Below are 12,199 nucleotides of genomic sequence, written 5' to 3'. Positions count from 1 at the left end.
AACAATGAGGACCCGCCAAGTGCGTCAGCACTCCAGAAAATCAGCTTTAATAACAATGGAGAGAAGGATTAAACAAGCCAATCACCAGTTAGAATGATTTACCACGGCAACGGTGTGTTGGATCCCAGTGAGGCTCCCCAAGCCTCTCTAAATCACTTGTTAAATTTGGGTCACATTCTGCTAGAGCTGGGGAGGAACTCAGGCAGGCACACAACATGTCTTCTGGACTGGGTGTCTATAGGCTGTTGTTAGGGTGTTGAGGCCCCTGGTCCTCTGTAATGTGAGATGTGGTGTAACGCTCAGTGTGATCATCATGACCCTTCCATAAACTCATGGCACAATACATAGCCTCTGACTGTGTTATACAATACATCCCATGTGTAGCATATCCAGCTATAGCATGTAACCATGCCAACCCTACCAGGACTGCACACTTTCTCAATATTGCTAAACAGCTCAGCTTCAACGGTTCAATGGAAACAGTCACCATGAGTCTCAGAAAAGTACAGTGATGTCACGGTGCAAGGATAAGCTAGCTGACGTTGGCTAGGACTCCAGCCATTGTTTAACCCCCTGGCAGTGTTTTGATTTAGAGAGGAAAAAGGACAGAAGGACAGGAGGGACAGGTACAGGAAAGACTAAATGTCACGCTGGGATGGAGCTGACCTTTCTAAATGCCTGGGGTGCCAAGTGGCTTGGAGGGATGGGCATGGAAGGGAGTGAGGAGACCGGGCAAAATGGAAATCTGTTGAGAAGATAACCAGTTAGTGACATGCATGGTGTGATCGGTGAAGGTCAAACTCGGATGGCCTGGCTAAACTGACACAGCTCACATTACTTGTAGAGTGGCTAGACTGGCTAAACTGTGTTAGTTTAACTACAACTAATAATAATATACAATCACAAGCTGATCTGAGATGTTTCTACAACTTGATTGGAGTCCACCTGTGGTAAATTCAATTGATTGGACATCATTTGGAAAGGCACACGCACATCTATAAAAGGTCTCACAGTTGACAGTGCAAGTCAGAGCAAAAACCAAGCCACGAGGCCGAAGGACTTGTCCGTACTTTGCTCTGGCTGGGCCACTCAAGGACATTCAAGGACTTGTCCCGTAACCACTTCTGCGTTGTCTTGGCTGTGTGCTTAGGGTTGTTGTCCTGTTGGGAGGTGAACCTTCACCACAATCTGAGGTCCTGAGCACTCTGGAGCAAGTTTTCATCAAGGATATCTCTGTACTTTGCTCTGTATACCATCTTTCCCTCAGTCCTGACTGGTCTCCCAGTCCCTGCCGTTGAAAAACATCACCATAGCATGATGCTGCCACCATCATGCTTCACCGTAGGGATGGTGCCAGGTTGCCTCCAGACGTGACAATTGGCATTCAGGCCAAAGAGTTAAATGTTGGTTTCATCAGATCAGAGAATCTTGTTTCTCATAGTCTGAGAGTCTTTAGGTGCCTTTTGCCTTTCGGCAACTCCAAGTAGGCTGTCATGTTTTTCAACACAGGAGTGGCTTTGGGATAAGTGTCTGAATGTCCTTGAGTTGCCCAGCCAGAGCCCAAACTTTTACCTGATTTAACATTTCTGGAGAAACCTGAAAAAAGCTGTGCTGCGATGCTCCCCATCCAACCTGACGGAGCTTGATAGGATCTGCAGAGAAGAACGGGAGAAACTCCCCAAATACAGGTGTGCCAAGCTTGTAGCATCATACCAAAAAATACTTGAGGCTGTAATTGCTGCCAAAGGTGCTTCAACAAAGTACTGAATAAAGGTTCTGAATAAGATGTGATATTTCAGTTTATTTTTTATTTTTTGCTTTGTCATTATGGGGTATTGTGTGTAGATTGATGAGGGGGAAAAAACAATTCTATCAATTTTAGAATAAGGCTGCAATGTAATAAAATGTGGAAAAAGTTAAGGGGTCTGAATGCTTTCCGAATGCACTGTATGTGCTTATCAGAGTCCTAAGCGCTCAGGCATCTGTCAAAGTTCTCTCTCTCTCTCTCTCTCTCTCTCTCTCTCTCTCTCTCTCTCTCTCTCTCTCTCTCTCTCTCTCTCTCTCTCTCTCTCTCTCTCTCTCTCTCTCTCTCTCTCTCTCTCTCTCTCTCTCTCTCTCTCTCTCTCTCTCTCTCTCTCTCTCTCTCTCTCTCTCTGCTCATCTGACAGTCACAGAGTCACAGGCGCACTGTGATGCCTATTGATTCCTCCTTTGCTCTCGTCACAAACACGCTATCTGGGGCACTGTGTATCAATGGATCTTTACGGAGTGCGTTCGTATTGAGAAGCGTGCGGTGCGTCGACCTATAAAAAGGAGTGTGGCTTGGAGCACTGGACCAGACTTTCCCCAGTTCTGTTCTTGAGGTGCGAGGGAGACTCCAGAGAGAGATACTGAGCAATATGGGGGGGACTTTCCGAGAGCAGCTGTTCTTTGTTATGTTATGTCTGTCAGTTCTCAAGGGAGACGCCAGGTACATGGAGGTAAGCCTCTGGAAGCACTTGGCACTTTTTACTGACCTGTTTCGTTTCCACGTGTTTAATCGACTAGACTTTGTAATAAAAGCTCAATTAATGCCATGTGTTCTGTGTAAGAAAAGCAACCTTTTGTACTCTCTAAAGTAGGCCTAATGTTCACATTGCGCACTTCTATGCTACTCAAGACGTCTTTGAACATATTGGCTTGCATTCTGTAGCTGCTAACATTTACTTAATCCCTTGTGTTATCTTGCTTGATGGTATATTGCTGTCATTTGGCCATATTAGATCTTAACTTTATTTTCTAAATATTATCTAAATGTTTTTCTTTCTTTTTTTTGCAGGAAAATGAGATCACTCCAGAAGGATTATTTTCACTCCTTAATTCAGAACTCAAAAGAGAAATACCAGAGGAATTAATTTACAGCCGACCTCTCCGTAAGTAACTGACTGAAGTGAATTCCTAAAAAAGGTTATTCACCATAGTCATATTTTACATTTACATTTGCCATTTCATTTACATGGTTGATTTGTGAAACAATACTTTTCTGTTGACATTATCACACCTTCTAAAATGCTATTTTTATTAAGGTGTTTTTCATATTTTCATTCTCTGAATTTGTAATGATCAATTGTGTATGGAATTCTGAGAATAACTAATAATCTAAAATAATACGTGGGATTTTCATTTACGTAATTATAATCTGTCTATGGCTTTCATGACCAAATGTGCAGATTGATGAATACGACTTGATTATTTAGAAATGCATATTAATTGATTGAATTCTTGTCAGAAATACTTCATAATGTAAAATGTAAACCGCCACTGTGCACAGAATGTAATGTTAACCCTGTCTCCATTTCTCTCTCCCTTTCAATGTCATCTCTCTTTCTGTCTCTATATATCCCACTCTCTTTTCCTCCTCTCTCTGTTACCCCCACAACCATCTCTCTCCTTCTCGCCCTCTTCTCTATCTCTTCCCTCTATCGCTCCTCTTTCCCCTTTATCCTTCCATAACCCCTTCGTTCCCTTCTTCCTACGTTCCTCCTTCTCTCCCTCCATCAGGGTGTCTGGACATGGTGGCAGCAGAGGGTCAGTTCACCTTCACAGCAGACCGGCCTCATCTCAGCTGTGCTGCTTTCTTCATCGCTGAGCCCAACCAGGTCATCAATGTGGAGTATGACAGCGTTGACATCGACTGCAGAGGTGGAGACTTCATCAAGGTAAACACACACACACACCCACACACTTACACACACACACACCAGCTCTTTCACACCCACATACTGTACGTCCCAAATACTCCACTCCTGCCATTACCTTATCTGACATCAGCACCACCAGGTCCAGGGATAGAGGGGCATTTCTGGAACATTGACAGAATTAAACTTCTGGCAGATTCTGTTGTTGTAATTTGTGCCCAGGTCTGAGTAGTCCTCTTCCCCAGCCGAGAGCACCCAAAGCCACGCATTAATCCCTCACCTCACACCCCCAGCCTGGGGACACTCTTTCTTAGTAGTAGATGATTACAGACTTGTAAATAGCCTAGCACTAAAATATATAGCCACATAGCAGATTCCGTCACCAGGGGGAAAATAGAGTGTTTTCCTGTGTTGTTTTCATACTTTACTCTGTAAATCCGTGCTACGGTTACAGTTAAATCCCACCCTGGATTTAAACACAGACTGACATAACAGAGAGTCTCTTCCTGATTAAGACACTGGCTTAAACGGAAATTGCCTTTAAAAGTCAATCACAGTGCACAGGTCGTTCATCTGCATTTATTGAAATCCTGGCCGTTTTGCTTACAGAGATAACTGGGTTTGATTGAATGGTTTTGATTAAGTCCACATCTCTCTCCTCTCTCCTCTCTCTCCTCTCCTCTCTCCTCTCTCCCCTCTCCTCTCTCCCTCTCCTCTTCCAGGTGTTTGATGGCTGGGTGATGAAGGGAGAGAAGTTCCCTAGTTCCCAGGATCACGCCCTGCCGCTGATGGAACGCTACGTAGACTACTGCGACTCCGGGACTGTCAGGAGAACCGTACGGTCATCTCAGAACGTTGCAATGGTGTTCTTCCGCGTTCACACCATCGGCAGCTCCTTCACGCTGACTGTCAGGAAACCCATCAACCTTTTCCGTGAGTAGAAACCTGCAGCAGCCTGATGGCCATTCTTACTGTTCATGGCCTTGAGGATTTTACTTATATACTTAGTGTCCGAATATAGTGTCCGACAATAGTGACTCGATGTATAGATAAACATGCTGAGTTAAATGTGTGTGCTGGAGTACTTTAACAGCTATCATTGATGATAGAACCTAATGCCTGTCTGGCAGAGTGCCTCGTCCATTAAGTGTGCTAACATTGGGCAGGATGCCAATGTACTGTTTTAATGCTTTATCACACGCTATAATGCCAGGGTAGTGTGTTAATGCTTTAGTAATACTTTAGGTTGTACAAAAGTCTTATAATGCGAGGGTAGTGATGCATGCCAATAATGTCTGTAATAATATTATCGTCGCTGGATCATGTTAGTGAGAGATTTCAGAGTAAGTTGTGGCTAAGCATGTGTATCTCAACTAAGTATTAAGATCAAGGGTGCACAGCAGGGATGTATTACTACATTTTAGTCATTTAGCAGATGCTCTCATCCAGAGCGACTTACAGGAGTAATAAAGGTTAAGTGCCTTGCTCAAGGACACATCGGCAGATATTTCACCTAGTCGGCCCAGGGATTCAAACCAGCGACCTTTTGGTTACTGGCCAAACACGCTTAATAGATAGGTTACCTGTTATGGTACAGAGAGTGAAGGCATTTAAAGCACCTAGCAGTGTGTGTTCTCTATCTGGCATACGTACCAAGCACAAAGCTGCCTACTTCTCAGTCGTGTGTGCGTGTGTGTGTGTGTGTGTGTGTGTGTGTGTGTGTGTGTGTGTGTGTGTGTGTGTGTGTGTGTGTGTGTGTGTGTGTGTGTGTGTGTGTGTGTGTGTGTGTGTGTGTGTGTGTGTGTGTGTGTGTGTGTTTTGCATTTGTTTACTAAGCAATTTTACACAAGTACTGTAAATTGATAAATGCTGTGCTATATGAAGATCAACATGTATGAAAAGTCTACAGACATTCATACCCCCCCCGCCCACGTCCCCCACAGCCTGTAACATCATCTCCCAGACACCAGAGGGCAGCTTCACCATGGTGATACCCCAGCAGCACAGGAACTGCAGCTTCTCCATCATCTACCCCGTGGAGATCAAGATCGCTGAGCTCAGCCTGGGACACCTCAACGACTTCCCAATCAAGGTGAGCCCTGAGCAGGGACATCACCACATAGAACAGAGCTACTCACATCTGAGTCAGGAGGTCTGCAGCACTGTTATTTGGTTGATTAATGCCACTCACTGATTGGCCAGAGATTCCACTCACCATGCATCACAGGTCACAATCAAACAGTTCCTGATTAGAGGGTAAGAATAAAGGAAAGAGCAGTGCTTCTGGCTTCAAGGTCCAGATTTGAGTAAAAGGGGCTTAGATGTTTAGGCAGTTGTAGGGGATGTGGTTTAGTGAACTACCCTGCCAAAGAACGAAAGACTTGTGTTAACTCCCAGTGATGATGAGGGGATGCTTTGAGCCATCAGAGAAGAGTGTGTTGGGATATTGTAAAGACAGAAAAAAGAAGGGAAGTAAAAATGCTTGTTAAACCATTAAGTCTCTTTCTCTCTAGAAGTCCATGCCAGGCTGTGCTGGAGCAGGGGACTTTGTGGAGCTGCTGGGAGGGAACGGGATGGACCCGTCTAAGATGTTCCCAGTAGCTGACCTCTGCTACAACTTCAACGGCCCCGGTGAGCAGCACCCACATCCACACCATCACTAACACCATTATCCACACCATCAGCATCACCACCACCACCACCATCACCATGCTGCCTAGAGTAGATCTTTACTACCCACACCATCACCATGCTGACTAGAGTAGAGCTTTACTACCCACACAATCAACATCCTAATACTGTATATCTAAGCCTACATAGGCAGCCCAATTCTGATAATTTCCCCCCACTAATTGGTCTTTTGACCAATCAGATCAGATCTTTTCACATCAGATCTTTTTCAGAGCTGATCTAATTGGTCAAAAGACCAATTACTGAAGAACTATCAGAATAGGGTTGCCTGTCTAAACGCAGCCTAAGAGTAAATCTTTATGATCCATTGTTGAATGGAAAGTCTTATTTTTGCTGACACACTATCCAACCTGTTATTCATGTCTGCCTGTTTCTTTCCTCATCCTTCAGCCCAGATGAAGATCGGTTGTGACAACACTGTGGTGAGAATGGTGTCCAGCGGTAGGTTTGTCAACCGGGTGGCGTTCCAATACCGGCTGCTGGACCGGCAGGAGCTGCAGAGGATCAAGGTGAACAGTGTGGAGGATTTCTGCTTCACTGGCTGAGCTCTCCCTATCTATCTCTCCACCTCCTATATATACCACCTAGCTAATGGGGACCACCCATCACTGGCTGCCAAATCTACCATGAGACTGATTACAGAAAGAATCCCGAGGATCGCCATAACGTTCTGTTCTGTACTCCTTTTTGAATTTAAAGAGATTGATTTATTTTTTACCTCATTCGTTTGTTTTCTTCACTATATGTTAAATGAATTGTGGCTGGCGCTCAAGCTTAATAAAGTGTTATTTTGTGTTTGTGGGCAGTTCTGCTATTGGTTTGATTCCGTATTTCTGTTGTCTAAGTTGTGTGATTATATGAATGCCAGTGAAAACAGACCAGTGAGGGTGTTAGCAGGGTGTTTTGGTTCACGTTCTTTACAAGGAAGGGTGTTGAAAAATGGAATGTTTCTTTCTATTTATTTTGTGAGACGATGTGTGTCGTTTTGGGACTGTGGCCGGAGGCAAGTGTTCAATAGAGTATGTTAAATACATGTTAATTGCTGTTATCTATATTTATTTGTATCAAACTATTTTTTTGTAATAAAACTGAGCTGCATGATTAAGCACTCACTGGAGCTGATAATTCATTTAATTTTCTAATCAGTTCAATTATACAGAACTAAACAGGGTTTGTTGTCAGGGAGAATGCTAGGAGGATGGTGTGTGGTGGGGGGGGGGCACAATGAAGAGAAGTGGAAGATATCGGCATCAGTCACGTCTCAACCTAACGAGAAAAGCCACTCCAGTTCACCATTACACTGAAATATCCATACATTGATATTGACTTTAATAAGATTTGAGACCTTGAGACTTGAGTTCCCACAAATAGCACTGTAATATCAAAGAAAAATCCCTCCAGTTAATGCTTACATTTATATTAGAATGTATTAATACTTTACATTATTCGTACATTGATTTGGAGTATTAAACCACATCGCACATCAAACAAACCAATAACACATTAACTTGATGAGACATTTTTAGAAGCAGGCGACTTTGGATTTCAAGGGTCCAAGATTAAAAGCTTTATGGTTCATTTAGGGTCGTGTGTGTGTCTGCATACACATGTATCAGTTAAACTGGGATGTCTGCATACACATGTATCAGTTAAACTGGGATGTCTGCATACACATGTATCAGTTAAACTGGGATGTCTGCATACACATGTATCAGTTAAACTGGGATGTCTGCATACACATGTATCAGTTAAACTGGGATGTCTGCATACACATGTATCAGTTAAACTGGGATGTCTGCATACACATGTATCAGTTAAACTGGCGTGTCTGCATACACATGTATCAGTTAAACTGGGATGTCTGCATACACATGTATCAGTTAAACTGGGATGTCTGCATACACATGTATCAGTTAAACTGGGATGTCTGCATACACATGTATCAGTTAAACTGGGATGTCTGCATACACATGTATCAGTTAAACTGGCGTGTCTGCATACACATGTATCAGTTAAACTGGGATGTCTGCATACACATGTATCAGTTAAACTGGGATGTCTGCATACACATGTATCAGTTAAACTGGGATGTCTGCATACACATGTATCAGTTAAACTGGCGTGTCTGCATACACATGTATCAGTTAAACTGGGATGTCTGCATACACATGTATCAGTTAAACTGGGATGTCTGCATACACATGTATCAGTTAAACTGGGATGTCTGCATACACATGTATCAGTTAAACTGGGATGTCTGCATACACATGTATCAGTTAAACTGGGATGTCTGCATACACATTTATCAGTTAAACTGGGATGTCTGCATATACATTTATCAGTTAAACTGGGATGTCTGCATATACATGTATCAGTTAAACTGGGATGTCTGCATACACATGTATCAGTTAAACTGGGATGTCTGCATACACATGTATCAGTTAAACTGGGATGTCTGCATACACATTTATCAGTTAAACTGGGATGTCTGCATATACATGTATCAGTTAAACTGGGATGTCTGCATACACATTTATCAGTTAAACTGGGATGTCTGCATATACATGTATCAGTTAAACTGGGATGTCTGCATACACATGTATCAGTTAAACTGGGATGTCTGCATACACATGTATCAGTTAAACTGGCGTGTCTGCATACACATGTATCAGTTAAACTGGGATGTCTGCATAAACATGTATCAGTTAAACTGGGATGTCTGCATACACATGTATCAGTTAAACTGGGATGTCTGCATACACATGTATCAGTTAAACTGGGATGTCTGCATACACATGTATCAGTTAAACTGGCGTGTCTGCATACACATGTATCAGTTAAACTGGGATGTCTGCATACACATTTATCAGTTAAACTGGGATGTCTGCATACACATTTATCAGTTAAACTGGGATGTCTGCATACACATGTATCAGTTAAACAGGGATGTCTGCATACACATTTTGTCAGGACCCGGTTACGAACCCGGGTCTCTGGAGTGAGAAACAGTCACTTAACCAACTGAGCCACGAATAGTCGGCAGAACCCAGAAGATGAGGCAGACACAGCAGTACTTGAGACGGTGTATTTAATGAAGGAAAAAGTGAAGTTCTTCAGGAAAACATGTAACTCCACAAACTCAAAGGAATCCTACAAGAACAAAGGTAATCCTCCAAGACAAAAAAGGTAAATCCACAAGGTGGAAGGTAAAGCAGAAAAAGCCTCAAAAGATACTCAAAAAACAAACAAACAAGAACAAAAAACAGAATTCCACAAGAGAGTCCACCGGGATCAACAAGAGTTCTCAGAGTACTAGGGCTGGGTGCTAACATACAAACACAGAGCAAAGAACAGAGGAAAACAAAGGGTTTAAATACAATCAGGGGAAATGAGGCACAGGTGCAAATAATAATGGGGATCAAGGGAAAACAAAAGGTCAAAAGGCACAATGGGGGCATCTAGTGACCAAAAACCGGAACAACCCTGGCCAAATCCTGACAGAATCCCCCCCCTAGGAACGGCTCCTGACGTTCCTACCAGCTCTCTCAGGGTGGAGGGCCCTGAACTGACGAATGAGGTCAGGGTCCAGTATGTCTTTGGCAGGAACCCAGGAGCGCTCCTCGGGACCGTAGCCTTCCCAGTCCACCAGATACTGCCAGGATCGCTGCACCCGGCGGGAATCCAGTATCCGATGGACGGTATAAGCCGGCTGGCCTCCAATGACACGAGGCGGAGGGGGAAGTCTGTCTGCCGGGACAAGGGGAGAAAAAAAAAAACAGGTTTTAATAAGGAAATGTGAAACATGGGATTAATCTTAAGGGATCTGGGTAAGTGTAGGCGATAAGAAACTGGGTTAACTCTCCTGGTAACCTTAAAGCGACCGATGTATTTTTGGGACAGCTTGCGAGACTCCACCCGTAGTGGTAAGTCTCTTGTGGAGAGCCATACTCTCTGGCCGGGGCGCAGGGTAGGCCCGGGACGGCAATGTCTGTTGGCTTGTTGTTGGTACCTCTGTGAGGAACGCATAAGATTAAGACGGGTCTTCCTCCACATAAGCCGACAGCGTCTGACGAACTTCAAGGCTGAAGGCACTCTGACTTCTGCCTCCTGGTCCGGGAACAATGGAGGGGCATAGGCAAACTGACACTCGTGCGGGGACATACCAGTGGAGGAGGAGCGCAAGGTGTTGTGCGCGTATTCGGCCCAAACAATGAAGGACGACCATGTGGACGGGTTGTTACGAGTCATACATCGGAGGGTGGTTTCCAGCTCTTGATTCATCCTCTCAGTTTGGCCGTTGGACTCCGGATGGTACCCTGAAGATAGACTGGCAGAAGCCCCCATGAGTTGGCAGAAGGCCTTCCAAAACCTAGAGGCGAACTGGGGACCTCTGTCAGAAACCATATCTTGAGGAATGCCGAAGACTCGGAACACATGATTAATTACCAACTCAGCCGTTTCCTTGGCAGAAGGTAACTTAGTCAGAGGGACGAACCTGGCCGCCTTTGAAAACCTGTCGATAATGACTAGGATAGTAGTATTGCCATGGGATGGAGGAAGGCCAGTAATGAAGTCCAACGAGATATGGGACCAGGGTCTGTGGGGAACAGGTAAAGGGTGAAGGAGTCCTTGCGGGCGGAGGTGAGAAGATTTGCCCTGGCAGCACACGGGGCAGGCATTGACGAAAGTGGCAACGTCTTCTCTTATGGTAGGCCACCAGAACTTACGCTGGATGAACTCCAAGGTGCGACCTACGCCCGGGTGACAGGTGAGGCGAGAGGAGTGCCCCCACAGAAGGACCTGAGTCCTCACTGCCTTGGGGACAAACAGCCGATTGGCAGGACCTCCTTTCGGGTCCGGTTCAATAGCTTGAGCTCGTCTCAAGGTATCCTCAACTTGCCACGAGATCGGAGCCACGATCTTAGCAGCAGGAAGGACAGGCATGTCCGTGTCATCTCGAATGGCAGGAGCGTAGACTCGGGACAGGGCATCCGGTTTGAGATTCTTCGACCCGGGCCGATAGGTGAGGATAAACTGGAATCGATTGAAGAAAAGAGACCATCTAGCTTGTCTAGAGTTCAACCGCTTCGCCTGCTGGATATACTCTAGATTTTTGTGGTCCGTAAGCACTTGAAACGGGTGAGAAGCCCCCTCGAGCCAGTGTCTCCATTCCTTCAATGCCATCTTAACCGCTAGGAGTTCACGATCCCCCACATCGTAGTTCCTCTCAGCCGGTTTAAGCCGGTGTGAGAAGAAAGCGCACGGATGAAGCTTCTTGTCTTCACCCCTTTGAGACAGGACAGCTCCAACACCAACCTCTGAGGCGTCTACCTCCACCACAAACGGTTCATCCGTAGTCGGTAGTATCAGGATGGGAGCAGAGAGGACGCGCTGCTTGCGTCCTTGGAAGGCCGTCTCGGCTTCTCTTCCCCACAAAAACCTTGCATTGCCACCCTTGGTTAAAGCTGAGAGAGGGCTGCCACCAAGCTGAAGTTCTTGATGAATTTGCGGTAAAAGTTAGTGAAGCCCAGGAAACGCTGAACTTCCTTAACGGATTTGGGGGTGGGCCAATCCGCTACCACCCCTACCTTCCTGGGGTCCATTTGGACTCGACCGGGTTCCACTACAAATCCCAGGAATTGTACTCGGGATGAATGGAATTCACCATTTTCCGGCTTAACGTACAGATGGCTGTCTAGGAGGCGTTTGAGTACTTGTCTGACATGCTTGGTGTGTTCTTGAAGAGAGCTCGAAAAGATGAGGATGTCATCCAAGTAAACGAACACAAATATGTTAAGCATATCCCTAAGCACATCGTTTATGAGCGCTTG

At 45.0% G+C, this 12,199-nt stretch overlaps 1 protein-coding gene across 2 annotated transcripts; it reads left to right on the top strand.

The window, feature by feature from the left end:
- Positions 1 to 2,211: 2,211 nt before the first annotated feature.
- Positions 2,212 to 7,476, top strand: LOC124047908 (corticotropin-releasing factor-binding protein-like). Of its 2 annotated transcripts, none has more exons than XM_046368242.1 (7): positions 2,212 to 2,480; positions 2,819 to 2,912; positions 3,541 to 3,698; positions 4,400 to 4,610; positions 5,621 to 5,769; positions 6,194 to 6,308; positions 6,759 to 7,476. In XM_046368242.1, exons 1-7 carry the CDS (start codon positions 2,400 to 2,402, stop codon positions 6,911 to 6,913), a joined length of 963 nt encoding a protein of 320 aa, XP_046224198.1. In that variant the 5' UTR covers positions 2,212 to 2,399; the 3' UTR covers positions 6,914 to 7,476. The 2 variants fall into 2 exon arrangements, with proteins under 2 accessions (XP_046224198.1, XP_046224197.1); XM_046368241.1 differs by having other exon boundaries at positions 2,214 to 2,480; positions 6,191 to 6,308.
- The last annotated feature ends 4,723 nt before the right edge of the window (positions 7,477 to 12,199 follow it).

Source organism: Oncorhynchus gorbuscha, linkage group LG11 (genome assembly GCF_021184085.1).
Source record: "Oncorhynchus gorbuscha isolate QuinsamMale2020 ecotype Even-year linkage group LG11, OgorEven_v1.0, whole genome shotgun sequence".
In the NCBI taxonomy this organism is placed as follows: domain Eukaryota; kingdom Metazoa; phylum Chordata; class Actinopteri; order Salmoniformes; family Salmonidae; genus Oncorhynchus; species Oncorhynchus gorbuscha.
This window is presented reverse-complemented; position numbering and strand designations above follow the sequence as displayed.

What these genes read in the sequence shown, in the direction of transcription:
- LOC124047908 (XM_046368241.1), top strand. Translation starts at nt 2,400, where the DNA reads ATGGGGGGGACTTTCCGAGAGCAGCTGTTCTTTGTTATGTTATGTCTG. An exon ending in GAGACGCCAGGTACATGGAG is followed by an intron (nt 2,481 to 2,818) that starts GTAAGCCTCTGG and finishes TTTTTTTTGCAG; the next exon opens with GAAAATGAGATCACTCCAGA. An exon ending in CTACAACTTCAACGGCCCCG is followed by an intron (nt 6,309 to 6,758) that starts GTGAGCAGCACC and finishes CTCATCCTTCAG; the next exon opens with CCCAGATGAAGATCGGTTGT.